Source organism: Populus nigra, chromosome 6 (genome assembly GCF_951802175.1).
Source record: "Populus nigra chromosome 6, ddPopNigr1.1, whole genome shotgun sequence".
Classification (NCBI taxonomy): domain Eukaryota; kingdom Viridiplantae; phylum Streptophyta; class Magnoliopsida; order Malpighiales; family Salicaceae; genus Populus; species Populus nigra.
In genome coordinates, this window is record NC_084857.1 from 2,357,657 (window position 1) to 2,375,577 (window position 17,921).

Sequence of the window (17,921 nt, forward strand, 5' to 3'; positions counted from 1 at the left end):
CTCAGGCATCAAATCCTCAAATTTTACCACACTCGTGAAGGAAACCAACTGGAGCAGGTGGATTTGCAGAAGGTTTATAGGTTACAATGGCTATACTTTGACTTGGTTTAGTTATTACTCAAGAATCCGTGATAGTTTCCTTCAATCTGCAAATATGGAACAATACTGTGCCGCGGATTTCCTTTAGAAGGCCATACCAAATAGAACATGGTAGGTACAACAACAAGATTTGTAATTCCGGGAAATGGATCGCAACGTTTAAATATGTTACAGGCCATGACCATGGCGTGTTGAGTTTTAAAAAAAAGCGGAGTGTAGGCATGGCAATATACAAAGGGTATCATTTATCTAAGATAATGAACAAGAGTATGAATCTTGGTCCAGAATCATTGGAATTGAGTTCTAACAATCAGCACCCCGAACAACAAGGGGTAAAATTTGGTAAATACTATTCACTACAAATATATAGCTAATGACTTTTCACGATCATGTGTAAAGAGCCAACGGAAACAGAGAAGCTAAAAGTCATTGGAAAGAAAAGAAATTCTAAGCCAGAGGAAACAGAGAGGGCAAAAGTCATTGGAAAGAAAAGAAATTCTAACTCCTCTCCAGAGAAAAACAGACAGAAAATAACATTTTTGACAATTGTTGTCGCAGAAAGTGATAAAGCAAACATATCGTCAGGTCTTTTTCATGATCAATTGTGTGGCATGCACTTTTCCGAACTTCCCAAATTAAATGACATGCAGCGTGGGGCCTTCAGTAGAACGGGTACCCTTTAGAGGCCTGCCTTCTCCATGATCTCTTTCTGGTAAAAAGTGAATGAGAACATAATAGTATGAATTGATAAATTAGGGTAAATAGTTCAAAATGATATTGCATGATTAATATTTGCAATGGTTGCTACTTATAACTAGTTTGTTCCGTCTACATGCATGAGCTTGCAGTCTTACACATGAAAGAAGTTTAAATGGATGGTGTACCTGGATCAATGCTGTGATCATCCCAGGATCCTCCTAATAAAAATAGCAATATAGTTTTAGTTAAGAGAAAAGACAGCTTCTGCAACTGAAAGCCACAGTTTTACAAATTCCATATATTCACACACCTCAAACTGCTTTTCCCCCCATGAGATCTCCTTAAGGGCTTTTAGTTCCAATGACTGCCACGAACTTGGAGCTTGAATTTTCTCCACTCCCTGTATTATTCTCAGGCTACCTGCAACATCACTTGACTGGGTCAACTGCAGGTAAAACAAATGTTTACGGGAAGAGAAGCTGAGAAATAAGTGGAGCTGGAATCATATTCCGAATCTGAAGATCCTCACACTTCATTTCATAACTCAATAAAACTTCAGAGCTACATACATGGGTACAATTGTGCTACTCAAACTGTTGCCATCTAAGGTCTGACCACCAGCCAATGCCAAGCTTCTTGTCAAATGCTAGGACTCAAATTTATCGTTAACAAATCACAAAACCGGATTCTTGAACTACACTAATCAAGTGTTTATGGCATTTGGAGAGTTCTAGTCAAAAGCTACAGAAGCTAAAAGCAAAGAGGATGTGTAAAATCCAAGAGGTTTACTTGTAATGAATGCTTCTTGCCAAAATTCATGCTCCGACCATGATGGAGCAACTTCTCGAAATGGAATTCCCTTGCTCAAGCACACTCTGAAACAAAATACTAGGTCAGATGATTATTACTCTCAGTTCATCAAAATCAAATGCATTGCTTAACGATGCTAAACTTGGATGTAGTCGAATAGCATGGCCATGCAGAAACTTGTATTGCCCAAGTGTTCAGTCCCTGACTTTATGAGGACATGCTTTTTAAAAGGATTTTTTAAGATATAATTTTGCAACCACAATTTTAATTACATTAGTTTGAAATCATGAATGCTCAACACACACCAGGAACAGAAGCTTTGTAACAACGAAGGTCACCTTAATAATATATTTCCAGTCTTCGACATTAACCTTACAGAGCTATAAAGACTTCTCCTTTATAATCAACAGCAAACGCTCATATGACATAGCCAAAGTATACTCTGTTGTGCGAAAAGGCCATCTACCTCTTCTGCATATAGGTTCAAATGTATCAAGCAAGGAAAAACTTACTCAATTACTAATTGGCGTATGACTCCTGGAAGGACCCCGTCACCAATAGGAGCTGTCTGTACTTCATAAGGAAATGTGTTTTCGTTACCACCTAAGTATTTCTCGTTTCGGTCATCCTGAAAGCACATAAGACAAATCATAGTTAGAAAATCAACAAAATGCAAAAGAGCACAATTCACATACCCCCTCCCCAAAAAAAAAAAAAAAAGCAACCACCTAGCATGAAAGTCTTGAACATTGTTCTAACATTCTCAAGCACTCACCTTGCGACAAACAACAAAAAAATTCGTGACACAACCTTCAAGTATTCGATCACCATCTTTAGACAACAACAGCTCAGTTACAGAAGGAGGCCTCAACTTTTCCAAAGACTTCCTTAACCTGCACACATCCTCAAAAATCACAATTCACAAAACCCATCTCGAAAATAACACCAAAAAAAGAAGAAAAACTAATATTGAAAAAAAAAACTTTGCTTTTGCTTAATTTTCTTACCTAACCCAATCAGAATACTTAGCTTCTGCAATATCCCTCCCAGGACCGACCACAGCTACTCTTGCTCCATTTCCTTTAACACCAAACACGTGAGGCACATGGCTTCCAACATGAACATGAACATCAAGTGCCTCATAAACATTTCCCTTAACTTCACTCAGATTCTCTGTATTTCCAGTAACAAGAGCAGTAACTGCCAGTTCCTCTCCTTCATTTCTCGTCTCCCTCAACGCAACTGGCAACACTTTATTTACCGTCTCGTTGACGAGAGACTTAATTGTCGATTCCCACATGGGGTTTGGCGGTGGAGGAGGGGTCAATAGTGGGTTTATTGTGGAGTTTAAGGATTTGAAGAGAAATTGTGGGTTTGAGGTTAATAGGATTTTGACAGAGTTTGAAAGTCGTTGTAAGTGTCGGTCCCAGAATAAGAGAGATGATGTATTGTTGTGTGTCCGTGTGGTGGTGTAAGCTCCTGGATTGGATTCGAGGAAGGTGGAGATGGAAGGTGTGTCTGGCGGGTAGAAAATCATGCCGTTGCTGTAGAGGAATCCGGTGCTTGTCATTCTTGCTGGCTTGTTACAATCACGGGAACTGAAATTGCAAAAATGACGTGGAAGTAGTAGTGCTTTTAACTGTATTCTGATTTCTGAGTTTTCTTTACGTTTGAGACTTGGTAGTGTAGTAATTAAACCGATTCGATTGGCTAGTTTAATCCAAGAAATTTGGGATTTGAACCTGGACGGGGATCAGATTTTTAATTGAATTGGACGGAATATTGAATTAAACTCCCTCTATAACAGTGCATCCAACCTTATTTTTTATAATTTGATTGATAAAGTATTTAGTTCCTGTTTTTTTTTAATTTTAAAATATTTTTGAAAAACATTAAAAAATTTTATTTTTTTAAATTAATATTATTTTAATATTTTCATCAAAAATAAATTTTAAAAAATAAAAAAATATTATTTTAATATATTTCAAACAAAACAATATTTTAAAAAATAATTATAATTATATTCTCAAACATTTCTTCGTTGTTTGAGTGTTGGTATTATTGTGTTTTAAAAATATTTATTTTTAATTTATTTTTTTAATAATATAACATTATTAATATAAAAATTAAAAATATATATATTTTAAATAAAAATATTTTTAAAAAACGCACCGAACAAGAACACTTGAGGAAAAAACAAGAAACTTCTGCCCTGGTTGCATTGCACTGTGAGATAAGAATTTTGATACATCGAACCCGACACATCTCCAACCAAGAACATTAATTTTGAACGCTGTTTTTGAAACCTTTTACGGAAACTAAAACGAACATACCATTTCTGCAAAAGAAAAATGGCAACTCTTCAAAAGCATACCCCTTCATTCCCTTAAGTCACAACTCAAATCCGACTATTGTGTTCTTTCATCTCTATAAGAATACACACGAGTGTTTCCCCTTGTTCTCTCTCATTTCAGAGTACCAAATCACAGTTAAACAACTATGGAATCATCTTCTTCTTCTGTTTTGAATCCTATGGTGAGTCCAGAAGAGTTCAAGATTTTTCACACCATAGACCGAACTCTTTATACTAGACTTGTTGTCAATCTTGACCGCGACCCCGCAGACTCAATGCAAGTCATGGCCTTGTGGATTTGGCTTGAAAGGGAGGCACGTGGTAATTTAGTGAAAAGAATGCTGTCATTGCCTGATACCCTTATCAATTCACTAGCAGATGAGGCTGTTCTTTGCTTGAATTGCATAGAGACAGACCGGTTTGATTTTTCTCTAGAAACTATGAACGATGAAATTCCTTTGACTCAACAGTTGACAAAAACTGGTTTCTCTCTTCGGTTTTTCCATGACAATCGACTTGGCATTCTTCGTGCGATTGCAAAGATCACCAATGAAGTTTGTGCAAGAGCTTTCGAAGATATCTCGCGACAAGTTATGGAGAGAAAGGCTGTTGCAGGAGGAAGTAATGTTGCTGAAAATGTTGTTGGTCAAAACAAGAACCCTTTGAATTATTATGGTCCAGTGATTAATCCTGTACTGTACTGTAATTCGAATGCTGCTGGTGTTTATGGTCAAACGGGGATCAGTCGACGATTAATGTGGCCTAATGTAGGGCCCCCTGGATTTTTGCCTGGTTATGATCCTTATGATCTTGCATTTCAGAGGCAGATTCTGAACACCGAGAACATTGCTGGGGTATTGAATCGTCTAAAGATTAGTGCTGGCGACCAGAAGGAAGATCAGAAGGAAGTGCAAGCTGATAGTAGGACTGTTTTCTTGACGTTCTCCAAAGGGTACCCTATTTCAGAAGATGAAATCAGAGACTATTTCACCAAGTAATCTCTCGATCGATATCTCTTGCACGTCTAGATTTTGAGAAAGAAAATTCTGAAATTGTATTAGGAACTGATCACATTAATGTTAATTTGCGGTAACAGAAAGCATGGAGATTGTACTGAAGCAATATATATGCAAGAAGTTTCGGCAGAGGAGCAGCCACTGTATGCACGCCTTGTTGTACCCTCTGCTGCCATCCTTCATAACGTTCTCCTGGGACAGGGCAAGGCAAAGTTCACCATTAATGGAAAACATGTTTGGGCCAGGAAATATGTCCGGAAGAATCTTAAGTCGTCGTCTCCATCAAAGTCACCAACATCACCACAGCCAACCTCACCCGACACGGGATCATCTTAAAGAAAAGGCAAACTTGGGTGTGTTTGTATTGTGTTTGTGTCTTTTATTTATTTATTTATTTATTTATTTTGAGAAGTGACTTCTAGTATGCGTTGATTATGAGATTTTGATGGGCTGAAAGTGACTTCGAGTCTTATTATATATCACTGTGCATTAACAAGTAGTTTGGTGAGATTATATGTTGGAATCCGCTTATGAAAATATTTATCTTGTTGCATACCGTTTTTCATTATCTTTCATACAAGTATACATTAGAAATCAGGATTTTTCGTCTCTGGGAAAAATCACATTTGTATTACAGACTTTATGGTATAGTATAAACCCAACAAATCACATTTCTAGACCTCCTTCCAAGCCAATCAGATGATCGACCCCGTCTGCATAATAATATATTTTTTCTAATTTTACAAGCGGCGGACTCTCTTTTTTTATTATTTAAAAATATATATGCACCGGAAGAGTTTAAAGAAAAAGTATTTTAGGCCTAATTTTACTAGCATCCGCCTCCTCTTTTCTGTTGTCGTGTCAGGGAAAGTGTTTGTGAACGTCTCTCCCCGTGTTTTTTAAAAAAAATTTAATTTTTTTTATTATATTAATATTAAAAATATATTTTAAAAAATAAAATATATATATTATTTAAATATATTTTTAATTAAAAAATACTTTAAAAAACAACTTCACTGCATTAATCATATACTAAGAGTTTAGACCATAACACTGAAATTCAATTTTTCTATAAAAACCAGCCCATTAAATATTAAATATAAAGCTAAAAAATATTAGAAAAATATTGTTTTTCCAAACTTATTAACATTGTGAATTTTTCATTTTATTTTAACCTTTTTTCCTTTCGTTATAGAATTTTTTTAATTTAGTTCTTATATGATGTATTCATAAGGATTTAGAGCTAATTACTTATTTTTATTTACTTTTAATATGGTTATCGCAGTATAAAAAAAATCTCAATATTAGGTTAGTGTTAGAAAAATATCTCAGTATCACGGTATGATATTATTTTTAAAATGTTTAGTTAAATAAAAAATGATTTTAAAAAAACTAAGTTGTGAAATTGTGTGGAGTCAATGACCCGGTTTACGAGTTTGACTAGGTAATCATGGTTGCCCAGGTTTGCGGGTTTAGCTGGGTATCTTTTTTTCTAATTGAACTCGATCATATGATCATTTGTTTTGCTTTTTATCATATAGTTAAAAAAAATAGTTTATGGAAAAAAAAACATGTTATTAAATTTTTGAAAATCCATGGACATATAGACAAGTTTGATGAGTTTAACTTTTTTTTTAATTTAATTTTTTCGATTCCATCCTTTGATATTGAGCTGATTGAGAATTGAGTTTTATAATTTGTTTTATTTTACTTTTTATGATGTTATTATAGTTCTTTTTTTAAATCAGTATTTATTTAATACTCAATTTTATAAATATTTATTTTTTAAATTCTACAAAGAATAGTCCGATTTGTAGTGTACCAGTTAACAAGAAACCAAGTGGGCACCGGAAAAGAAAAAGAAAAAGAAAAAGAATTAGTAGAATTTAGCCTGATGATTTTGTATTTCCAATTTCCTCAATTATAATAATATAATAAAAAAAATTACATTCAATTGTGTTGTCAAGATCTGTTGAATCTTTCTTTTAAAAAAAAAAAAAAACTCTACTCTTTGGTCATCATGTGACCAGCATTAAAATCCAACACAACTGAGGATGTTGTTCGGTAAAAAGATGCCCAGGTTAGTCCCTGGGGTAAAGTATAGCTAGAGAAATTATAAGATTCGAGTGCATTTACAAAACAGCACCCAAACAGTTGGTTTCGATCAGAGCAATTCAAGAATAACAAGCCTCGCTGTCATCCCTCTCAACGTTCGCCATCGTTATCACTATCAACAATCAAAATACATCATCTAATCCATCGTTGATGTTATTAGGTAACAGTCTTGAAGACCGACGAACCGAACTTGTTAATTCTGGGCTTAGATAATATCCAATTCCAATTAGCAATGATATCATAACAGTAGAAGTGTTTTTTTTTATCAATAACGTACTAATTCCAAAATACAAGAATAATTAATGCCAAGAACTATCATTGCTTCTTTAGCCCCTCTGATACTTGCTACGGCATGAACTGCCATTGCCTCTCCATGTACAAGAGGAGAGAAAGCTCATTTGAGCAAGCATGGCCAGGTTAAACTAATTGAATTACCATAAACACATCCTTTCTACGTTCTCCAAATCACCGACTTCCACAGCTGATAAAATGATTCTCTTAAAACAACCCAGTTTGATATACAAGGTGAATGTGGCCAAAAATAATTGCCAACTCCAATTTAAATAGATTAGCCCTTGATCAATGCTGGTATTATATGATGCATTTCTGCTGCCGACAGCACAGAGGAAAAAATGTCTAGAGATTTCCAGTGGTTTTACCCATGAAATATGCATATAATGGATACGGAAAACGGGATTGCTGCGCCATCATGGCTCCACAAACGAGAACTCTGTCATTTGAAAGGAAAATTTGCAATCCGAAAAACTATTTACAAGCTGCGAGAAACAAGATGGAAGGTTATTTGGAAGGAAAATTTACAGCAGGTCCCACCTCAATCGTAACCTTTCATGTCTGACTCGTGTATAGAAGACATTGATAGTAAACTGATTAGAAGAATTTAAATCCTGATCTGTGGACAATATCAAAAACGGATATAATGATTTCGACACCAATCAACACAATGATGAGCCACTCCAAAAAGTCTGATTTCCTGTTTTGCAAAATTTCCTGAAGAAAGCGAATATTATGCTGCAAAGACAGGTAAAGACATCAGACATCACCGTAACACTTCGGTTAGAGAAGCTTTCTAGCACTAGCAGCAAGAGTGCAACATAATCACATGAATTTCTAACAAAAAAAGTACCTCAACAAACTTCAGCTTAAAATCAAGACTCGCAAATCTCTGAGTTAATTCAAATTCATCTCTGAGATATTCCCATATCTGAGCATATTTGGCATCTTTCCAAGCTATGTCTGATCTGTTGAAACCATTAAGTACTTTTGGAGTTATAGCACATTCATAACAAATGAAACAGTAAAAACAGAGAGAAAAGAAAGAGAGACTGAATTTGCCATCCTTGGATAAATTAGAAATTAGCAGTATGATGAGATCGTTTCTTTGTTTATTTCCATTTCTGGGTAGCTAAATAGGCCCCCAGAACTTTGAAATGTCCGCTTTAGTGATTCAAGTAGAGCCATCACCCACTACGCATTAGGCAACAAGGAAGATAAAGTAGGTGGTTGGCCCTGGCACTAGCAAGTATAGAGACAAAGCAACAACCACAGTACATTGAACAGCAAATGGATGCAGCTTTCAAAATCTCTGGCCCTCTTTCTTCCTTCTTCTTGTTATATATCTTACCATATAGCCCATCCTCACCAAACCCCAGTCCTGTCATCTCCCAGAAGGCCCTTAAAGCACAGGGCATCTACAAGTCCAACCAAGGTTGGATTGGCCCAGAAGGTTCTTGAGCTAGTTAAAAAGTGTCATTCAGGAAGCATTTGGTTTCCAGAAAAATATGGGGTGAGAAAAGGGAGAATAGGAACGATGAGATACCATTCAGGATGCATTTGGTTTCCAGAAAAATATGTGGATGAGAAAAGGGAGAATAGGAACAATGAGATACCACTTCATTAATTACTTGGATGTGCTAAGAAAACAAGAAATAAATGCCACAAGCATGCCATTCCTCACAGATCCAAGCAACAATAACTTCTCATTTTATTTCTTTCCTTTTCCTTTAGTTTCTTGATTTTCTTCCCCTCTCTTTCTGAAGAACCTCACGCATCCTTACTTTTGGATTTCTACAGTTCTCACAAACTCAAAACCTTAATATCAAATTAAATTGGTATCGGCTACAAGAATGTTTTTCTTTCACTCTGTGCTAGATAGATCTATTATCATAAGAATAGGTGCAATAAAATAATCATTAAAACCTTTACCTTTCAAAAAGCCCAAGCTTTAGAATCACATCAGCAAGATTAGAATTGGCCTTCCCCACTATCTGAAAAAGCTTTTTACTGTCCATAGAAAATGTTCCAGTTTTTTCCATCCCGCGATTTATGTCAGTAAATTCAGCAACCATATCATCAACCTAGAGAAGAAGAAAAGGTTAGGCAACATTCTCAGTCATGAAACTTGTATAAATGCAAACACTTTGAAAATAACATAGCCCATACCTGGCGTCCATAGTAGTCAAGAGCTATACTTTGACCAAGAACACTACCAATTGTCCGTATTCCATCGGTGTTCAAGAACTGCAACATAATGTAATCCAATCCACCTTGCATCCATGTGTTTAGAGTTGGCTTCTCTCTCACCTCATACTCTTGCAGTTGCGAAACAAAAAATAAAGTTCAATAAAACACAAAAAGGTACAGCATGATAGATTAATAACATAAGAGAATATATAAATAAATTAAAGACTGCCACAATCAGATGTAAATGTAATTACTCTCCATGGTACAAAGTCAATAGATACTAGACAATGAATAACCAATGTCAACATTTCCACCAACAAAGTGTTCTTCTTCTGTAAGCTATGTGCATATCTCTGTGGTTCTTGGTTACCTAGTTTTTAACATCAATTAATTCATTTTTTTCCAAACTGCAAAAATAACTTTCTTCTAATATACATATATATATTTGAACTGCCACATCATCTTGTGCTTCAGCTACCTAGATTACCATTCTCTCACATTTGGGAGCAATCTATACAGTTTAGGTAATAATACATAGTAAAATTGAAAATCAAAATAAAAACCATATGAGAGCTTACCATCCTTTCTCATTTCAGGGAGCAATCCTGAGGCATGTCTCCTTACAATGTTCAGATATTCATCAACCTCATGTTCACGGACATTAAACAAAACAATGGATCCATATTGGAATACTACCATGTAAGAGCAACTACTTCCACTTATGCAAGAGCCCAAACCCTGGAAACAACTTAAAATTACATTAAGTAATACATCCAAACTGATTTATCATCTATAGAGACATTCGGGTTACTCATACTAAAATCAATGAGAGAATCGATTTGATTGCACCATAAATTGCATCTTTCATCTATAGAACGCAGGGAAAAACAGTAGACTCTACTTTGATAATTGCAATTTCACTAAGAGAACAAATCCATGATTAATTCTAAACAGAAAAGAGCAATTTAAGCATAAACAACACATTGTTTATCTCCCAATATTCGATACAGTAATCCTCTAAACTCATTTCAGTAAAACAGGCAACTTCGATGAATATAAAACTGCTACGAAACTTACAGAGGGTTGAGAGAGATTCCCAAACTTAAGAACAACATAATTAGTCATTCGCGACGTTGGTGGTATAAAATTTTGCTTGTTCCGTTCCACTACGCTCTTCAAATCCACACTATAACAGCAACAATAATAACCAGCTCCCAGGTTAAATTTTAACAACTACAGAGAATGAGAAAGAGAAATCGGCGTAAAAAAAGAAAACCTAGTAGAGAAGAAAAAGGCGCGAACAGGAATGGACGGCCGGGTGTCCTCCTCGACACCCGTGCCTTTACCACCAACGCCTACGTCCGAAGAGGATACCGGCTCATTCCAGTCCACCGCCGTGTGCTGCTGATTCGGCGCCGCAGAGGCCGAGATCGAAGAAATGCACCTCACAACCACCAAATTACCACCGCGAACTCCGCCGCCGCAAGCAACATTATTACAGTGGCGTGTGGTGAAAGCGATAACGGAAAAGGATGTACTAGAGGCTGATGAAGAGACACTTAGGGTTTTGAAGAGAGAGAGAAAATGACCGGATTTCGGTGGTTTAAGAGAAGAGATGGGGAGAGGTTTTTGGGGGTAAGAGAAGAGGGCTGTACGGAGAGAGAAGAGGATTGTTTTCGAGTGAGCGTCAATGGCTCGCCACATTTTCTTTCAGGGTGGGTGTTGGAGGGAGCAGGAGAGAGCTTAAGTTTGGCTTTTGGGGTTTAAATAGGGTTTGAAGGTTTTTTTTTGTCATTTTTTAAATATAGCCCGTATTGCACAGACTATTTTGTAGATAGGAAATCTTTATACTTTTTTTTTATTGCTAAAATATATTTTTTAAAAAGAAAATCGTTTTGGATATTAATGTATTATTTCATTGAAAAGTATTTTTATCTTTTTTATTAATCGCGTGATAGTCTATAGTTGTCGAAAAAGCAAAAACTAAATTGTTATATTAATACAATTTATAAGTTATTAGTTTTTTTTTTAATTTTATTGGCGAGCAGCAAGTGCCAACATGAATCAAGAATTAGCATTTTTGACATTATTCCAGATTAATTTCAAATGCATTTTTTTATCAGCTTCTTGGACCTAAATCCATATATTTGTTGGAAAATAATTAATATCACGTTCGTGATTTAAATATTATAATTACTGTCTTTCAGAAGTATTATCGAATTTGAGAGAATTGGGCCTGTTATGTTTCATTCGGTAGAGGTCGGTTGATGCAGGATGGGCTTTGAGTGTTAAAATCCTCCGGTGTCCAATACTGCTTGTAGCTTTGCATCGCCAGGCTCGCCCGACTCCTTGTCACTGACTCGAGTGCAAAGATACATGCTATGCCTGTTTTTTACAAGGCTTCTGTCCCATATAGTAGTTGTGACTAGATTTCTTTAAATATAGAAAATATAATTTTTATTAAAAAAATTAAATCATAATATCATATGGTTAAACCCGATGTGAAACTCCTCTCTGAAGGGCTCTTCTTGGATTCCAGTTTGAAATAATAGAGCTAGAAATAAATCTTTAAAGATCTTGTTTTGTTTTTGTGGGTTCAGCAACATGCATTCCCGAGTTTATTCTGTCTTGCTAGACCCAATCACGCGGGGTCTAGTAGTTTCTTGACAAGACAGCAGAGAGATCAGTCTATAATTGCCGCACTATCGAGGCCACAGAGCAGGCGTGGTGGCTGGGATCAGAAGTTCTATTCAAACTCACTACAAGAAAACAGAAATGAGGCCATTCGCATCACCTTGAGCAGAATCCCAAGAACTTTTGCTGTGTATAGTTAGGTGTTCTCTGCTTAGTTTTCACCTTGTTCAGAATAGGTTTTTCCCCATGAGATTTTAAAATTTATTCACACATGTATAATATATTTAAAAGAAAATTTATCAGAGTCTCCTTTCGAAAATCCATAAAAATCACACATCGGATATCTATTTGGGCTATGATTCTTGTACAAAAAGAGCTGCTGGAAGTCTAAACTGTTAATAATTCTACCTGCTTATATATTTTTATAAACATGTCTTCATTAGTTATTTTATTTTATTTGTTGTCCACTGACTGAAAATTAAAATGCTGCCGCGCGATCTGAGCAAGTTGAAGAAAACCACCGAAGCAACCAGAAGGCTAGAACTTGGAGAATTCAATCTGCTTGAAAGAGTTTGAATAAAAAAATGTCTACCCAACTGTCAATGTCAGCATTTCTGGCTGCCAATGACAAAGCTGGGATGGTAGGTTTTTCCAGATATAGTCAGAAGTAGGCAGCGATATTTTAATTAATTTTTATCCTCGGTAGATATGTTCATTCAGTAACTAATTTGACTTGATACTTTCCATCCCTGATACTTGTAGGAATATTTTCATCAATCTAGGTCATGAAACAGACACGATCGAAGTCATGATGTAATTTTGCACCGCTCAGGTCGTCCTCGGGAATAATTTAATTGCCTCCAAGTAAATGAACAAGATCCCGTGTCTTTTTATTCTTTGCTAGGGGACACCATTTGCTTGGGCTTGATGATTTAAATTCGAGTATCGAGAGTGACCAATTTGTTGAAAAAAACGCAGAGGAGGATTAGCTCCGATTCTCCTTTAGGCAGATGAACAGATTGTAAGCAATCTATGCTTCATGTTATATTACATAATCAAAACAATATCCACCCTAAAGACTCCAGTTGATTCAGTTTTCTTCCTCTGCTTAATTTTTAGCACAACGGACAACGCACTCAAGGTTTTAACATTAATTATCTCTTGTAAGAGTAAAGAGAGGGGTTGGGGGAAGATGTGGAGGATGCAGCAAGACGCAGGTTGCTGGCGAAATGGTTCTGTTGGTTGAATGGAAGGGTCGCTGAAGAGGCAGTTATCGTCGAAGAGAATCCTGATGATGCTGCAACAGAGAGATGTGACATTGTAGCAACAACATTGTTGCTGCCATTTATTAACCACGGCCAGCTTGAGAATCTCGGTGAAGAAACAGCTTCAACCTTCTTCTCTGTGGTCCTTTCCTGTCAGCATAAGATCAATCAGCACTTGTACTGATAATGATATGAAAAAATCAGCACCGACAATTAATATGAAAAGCATTTTCTTTCGAGTAAATGAGTAGAAGCCCTATAGACACCACAATTTTAGGAGATTAGAGAAAAGGCACCTAGTTACCATGTCTCAATTGACAAGACAGCGCTCCTAAAATGAAGCCCTCTATTATCATAAAGATGGCATTTCAGTGGCTAGACTCTTAACAAACGAATGGTCGTTACATGTTCATGGGCATAAGACTTGATTCAAAAGCAGTTTCTTCGTGCGAAGGTCCAGGCCAAAATCGTTCTTTCAGGAGCTAAATTTAATGGCACAGTTTTTCTGCTGTTATTTGAAAGTTATTCTTTGAAGCTAAAATATGCTGCATGTGCATTTTGTTTTCGGTAGAAAAGGCAACTCAATTTCCTGTGAGGAAAAAAGGCACAACGAATAGAAGGGAACTACCTCGTAGCTTGATAATAAACCAGGGTAGATGCCAGACCATGCTGGAAGGTTCTTTGATGCCATTGGTGAACCATAAAGGGTCTGCAAACCCATATGTGCTGCAGCAGTACTGCCCTCCACCTTCAAAAGCACAACGTGGCAACAATTTTCAACAGCTATATTACAAGCATTTTCAGAAGAGAAAGGACTACAACCAGCCACATGATTTAAGATATGCCTAAAGAATGGATCGAGCAACAAGAATATGTTCAACAGTGAAAAAAAGCAATTAATTTCAGGCATCTTAGATAGAATCATACCACTTGTCTCTCTTTTCTGGGTATTTCACAACCACCATAACGACAATGGGAGTCTCCCACACTGTCATTCCTCTTAGGATCATTTGATGGCTGAGAAATTCCAAGACTCAAATCAAGATTGTGGCCGCTTCCTGCATTTATATCCCCAGGAAAATTTATTATATTTACTAATCAATAGGGAGAAACTATCCATCTTCTATAGCATCATAATAGTCTATTAGTACCTCCATTGTTAGGATCGGAAATCACATCTCCTTTATAAACACTAGGCTCAAAATTGGTTACTGCTTCTCTTCCATTAAATTCGAGGGCTGCCTTGTCATAAGCCCTGGTTTATAAGAAAATGAAGATGGAATTATATGTTAGCTTTTAAATATCATCCGGATATTAGTAACAATTAGAATCGAAGAGAACAAATTCAAGATCACAAGGACCTTGCAGCTTCTACTTCGCTGTCGAATAATCCAAGATAAATATACCTGGTAATCAGAGAAAGTGTTGCCTGAGCGTTTTTTTCTCTTTGAAATAGCCATCTTAAATTTTACTTCTTGATTTAGTTTTTTAGAGTCTAATTGAAGTGTAGAACAATGCTTATCAAGTTTTAACAATCACATGTCCTGACATCAATAAAAAAAAAAAGGTCTTTAGGTTTTAGGTGCTCTCACTTCTTTCCAAGGAATTGCCCCATTCGAGCTTCCCATCTGCCACATTTGTGAAGAGTTACACCTCTGTATTTTGAGCTACCTCGTGAGAAACCGGTGCTTTGACGGCGAAGAATGTGAACAAATTCTTCTTTACTAAGGTTTTTCATCTACAGTCCATCAATATTGGAATTAATATCCACAACAACCCCCCTTCCCAAACCAGAAAAGGGAAAAAGAAAATAGTAAGAGACAATAGATAGTAATTTATTATTGAGAAGAATCCTCACCTGCTTCATATCTTCTTCATAATCACTTGAATTAAAGTTGATGTCCGCGTCAATTCCCCGAAACTTAATTGCAGCTCGATCATATGCCCTGAACAAGTAAGATCCAAATACGGGACAAAGTTAACAAGATTTCAAATCCTTTTAAGACTGGAACAAATTAAGTACTTTCTCGTGAATTCATGAGAGAAAGCACTTCTAATTTAAAGAGAGGAAAATTAACAAAATTCCTACCTTGCAGCAGCATGAGCAGTGTCAAATCCACCTGCTTAACATGAAAAGACAAAAATTATTTATGAAATGTCATCATAATTAATACAAGATCGCAACCAAAACTAATATATTGCCAGAAATTTCAGTCACCCGTGAGCTCATCCATCTGCTTACCTAAATATACTTGCTTCCCACAATCCCTGTGCCAATTAAAAAAATAAATCAAGATCAGTGAACAAAATAACCAGGCAAAACTCTTATCAACAGACATGCACATAAAAATAAAAACAATTAACATGAGCGATTTAGAAAGGCAACAAATCCCAATAGCAAATCCATGCTTGCTCACCATATATGTGACTCCCATCTCCCCGTTCTCCTGTAAAACGTCACTCCTCTATACTGTGAGCTTCTAGACCTTGGTCCTCTCCTACTCTTCCTCGCTTGCTGCTGTTTTTGCTGCACATTTTTCGGCTCTGCCTCCGGACTTGACCCCATCTGTGAAAGCTTCAGCCAGTGAGGTCTTGTAGCTGATGCTACAGCCAATCCTGGCTGGAAATTCAGCTCCAGCCCGGTGCTGTCAGGAAGAAGTTGTTGAGTTGTGAAATCACAGTTCCGGCTTGTTTCTTTCGAAGCATTAATCGTGCTTGTGTTGGTAAAGTTTCCATCTTTCTTCAAGATATCAAAAATGAAAGCAGAGTTACTGTTGTTTGAGGAATTCTCATCTTCGGTAGTGTTGGTAATGGAGGAGTTTGAAGTAGCTGAATCTTCCATTTGCTGAGTCCTCGAAGCTGCTGCTTCTTCTTCTTGGTGGTTCTCAACATCAACAATTACCATCATATTGTTCTTGTTGTTATCTTCACAGCATGAATCACTAGAGGTGATACCAAGATTGAGATCCAACATGGTGATCTTTTCTTTTCTTTTTCTGTTTGGCTTATGTTATGGTTCTCACTCCTTAGTATTCGATCCTTTAAAGAAACTAACCAGGATAAGCAAAACCCATTTCAAGAATGGCGTCTAGTTAAAGAAAAATCAACAAAAGATGCATAAATTTGTAACAAACAAATGGTAGAGAAAAAGAGAAATTGAAAGACAGTTTCTTGAGTGTAACGGATGGGATCAGAAGAAGAAGATAGACTAAAAAACTACTAAGGTGTGTGTGACCAGGAAACCTTAACCAAAGTACATTTGAAGGATAACGAAAGAGAGAAGGAGAGAAGGCAGGGGTGTGTAAAAGTAGAGAAAAAACTGCCTGTCTGTCAGATTATATGGACATATGGAGAGAGAGAAAGCGGCCAGAAATATAGAAAAGTTCCTAGAGAGAGAAGATGATTGAGGAGTTTGACGATCAGAAGGGGAGAGAGAAGCATCTGTAGCTGGCTTCAAGGACTAGAAAATAAAAATAAAAAAGAAAGAGATGGGGACGTGTTAACCGTAAAGGGTAATATTCTTACACTTGCCCCTTATTTTTGGGATGCCTGTTTTAGTAGGTGAGACTTGCACTCTAGATATTTTTTCACAAATCTTAATTTTACCTCTTTGTCGGCCAAACCCGATTTCACATTCCTCACATGATTACTACTTACTTCTACTGATTTTAATTATTTTATAATCAGTTAAATTTTTACCTTGAAAAAACTAATAAAACATCAAAATTAGCTTCCTTTAAATATCATAATATTTGTTTAAACTATAATAATCTCACAAAAATAAATTAAAATAAATTGAAAATTAAACAAAAAAATATATGAATATTGACTCAAAATAAATTAAATATTAAATGATGAAATTAATAAAAAATAATGACAGAAAAATTCAATAAAAAAATGAAAGATGGATTTTTAAAAGGTTTTTTTTTTCTACATATTACTGTTAAGGTTTTTAAAAGATTATGATTGTTTTCTGACAAGGAGAATGTATGAATAAATAAAATAAAATATTTTAAAAATCTTTATACCTCCAATGTTTTTAGTCTTTGAAAATCATAAAATGTAACAAATTTATTTATCACTCGCTCTCTTGTTTATCAGGTTTTCACTCATAAAACATCAAAATTGGTTTGTAAGAAATGTTATATAAACTTGATTGGTCGAGTATATTTTGCAGCTACAGTTGATTAGCGCGGGGGGGGTTTGAAAAAACTCAACTAATAACCACTATTACTATTCTCTTAACCATTTTGGTTATGGTGTTAATTAAGGATAATATTAGTCTGAAAATTTTAATTTCAAATCATTTTGGGACAGAATTAATAAATAAAGTAATCATCCCTAAGTCAGTACTGTCCTGTGTTTTTCTTCTTCTTCTTCTTCTTTACAGGAGTCAGTGTCCTAAAAAAAATCAGATCTGAGTTCATGTGCATTAACAATTAATTAGTA

The 17,921-nt window shown here is 35.9% G+C and overlaps 4 protein-coding genes across 6 annotated transcripts; 1 reads left to right on the plus strand and 3 right to left on the minus strand.

Moving 5' to 3' along the window:
* Nucleotides 1-315: 315 nt before the first annotated feature.
* Nucleotides 316-3,369, minus strand: LOC133696461 (uncharacterized). Its single transcript, XM_062118652.1, has 7 exons — nucleotides 2,616-3,369; nucleotides 2,384-2,501; nucleotides 2,121-2,236; nucleotides 1,588-1,673; nucleotides 1,109-1,218; nucleotides 984-1,016; nucleotides 316-808 (listed from the first exon to the last, which is right to left on the minus strand). The coding sequence occupies exons 1-7, from the start codon at nucleotides 3,176-3,178 to the stop codon at nucleotides 779-781; spliced, it is 1,056 nt and encodes a 351-aa protein (XP_061974636.1). The 5' UTR covers nucleotides 3,179-3,369; the 3' UTR covers nucleotides 316-778.
* Nucleotides 3,370-4,107: 738 nt separating this feature from the next.
* Nucleotides 4,108-5,313, plus strand: LOC133696492 (uncharacterized). Its single transcript, XM_062118689.1, has 2 exons — nucleotides 4,108-4,955; nucleotides 5,058-5,313. The coding sequence occupies exons 1-2, from the start codon at nucleotides 4,108-4,110 to the stop codon at nucleotides 5,311-5,313; spliced, it is 1,104 nt and encodes a 367-aa protein (XP_061974673.1).
* Nucleotides 5,314-7,788: 2,475 nt separating this feature from the next.
* Nucleotides 7,789-11,350, minus strand: LOC133697952 (protein RETARDED ROOT GROWTH-LIKE-like). Its single transcript, XM_062120793.1, has 7 exons — nucleotides 10,850-11,350; nucleotides 10,651-10,759; nucleotides 10,152-10,311; nucleotides 9,553-9,701; nucleotides 9,316-9,467; nucleotides 8,237-8,351; nucleotides 7,789-8,121 (listed from the first exon to the last, which is right to left on the minus strand). The coding sequence occupies exons 1-7, from the start codon at nucleotides 11,275-11,277 to the stop codon at nucleotides 7,981-7,983; spliced, it is 1,254 nt and encodes a 417-aa protein (XP_061976777.1). The 5' UTR covers nucleotides 11,278-11,350; the 3' UTR covers nucleotides 7,789-7,980.
* Nucleotides 11,351-13,226: 1,876 nt separating this feature from the next.
* On the minus strand, nucleotides 13,227-16,911 carry LOC133697951 (APETALA2-like protein 3). 3 transcript variants are annotated; one of them, XM_062120789.1, is made up of 10 exons: nucleotides 15,890-16,911; nucleotides 15,715-15,740; nucleotides 15,562-15,595; nucleotides 15,331-15,418; nucleotides 15,065-15,210; nucleotides 14,834-14,878; nucleotides 14,624-14,727; nucleotides 14,400-14,530; nucleotides 14,101-14,220; nucleotides 13,227-13,622 (listed from the first exon to the last, which is right to left on the minus strand). In XM_062120789.1, exons 1-10 carry the CDS (start codon nucleotides 16,444-16,446, stop codon nucleotides 13,362-13,364), a joined length of 1,512 nt encoding a protein of 503 aa, XP_061976773.1. In that variant the 5' UTR covers nucleotides 16,447-16,911; the 3' UTR covers nucleotides 13,227-13,361. The 3 variants fall into 3 exon arrangements, with proteins under 3 accessions (XP_061976773.1, XP_061976774.1, XP_061976775.1); XM_062120790.1 differs by having other exon boundaries at nucleotides 15,562-15,592; nucleotides 15,890-16,910; XM_062120791.1 differs by lacking the exon at nucleotides 14,834-14,878 and having other exon boundaries at nucleotides 15,890-16,910.
* Between the last annotated feature and the right edge of the window lie 1,010 nt (nucleotides 16,912-17,921).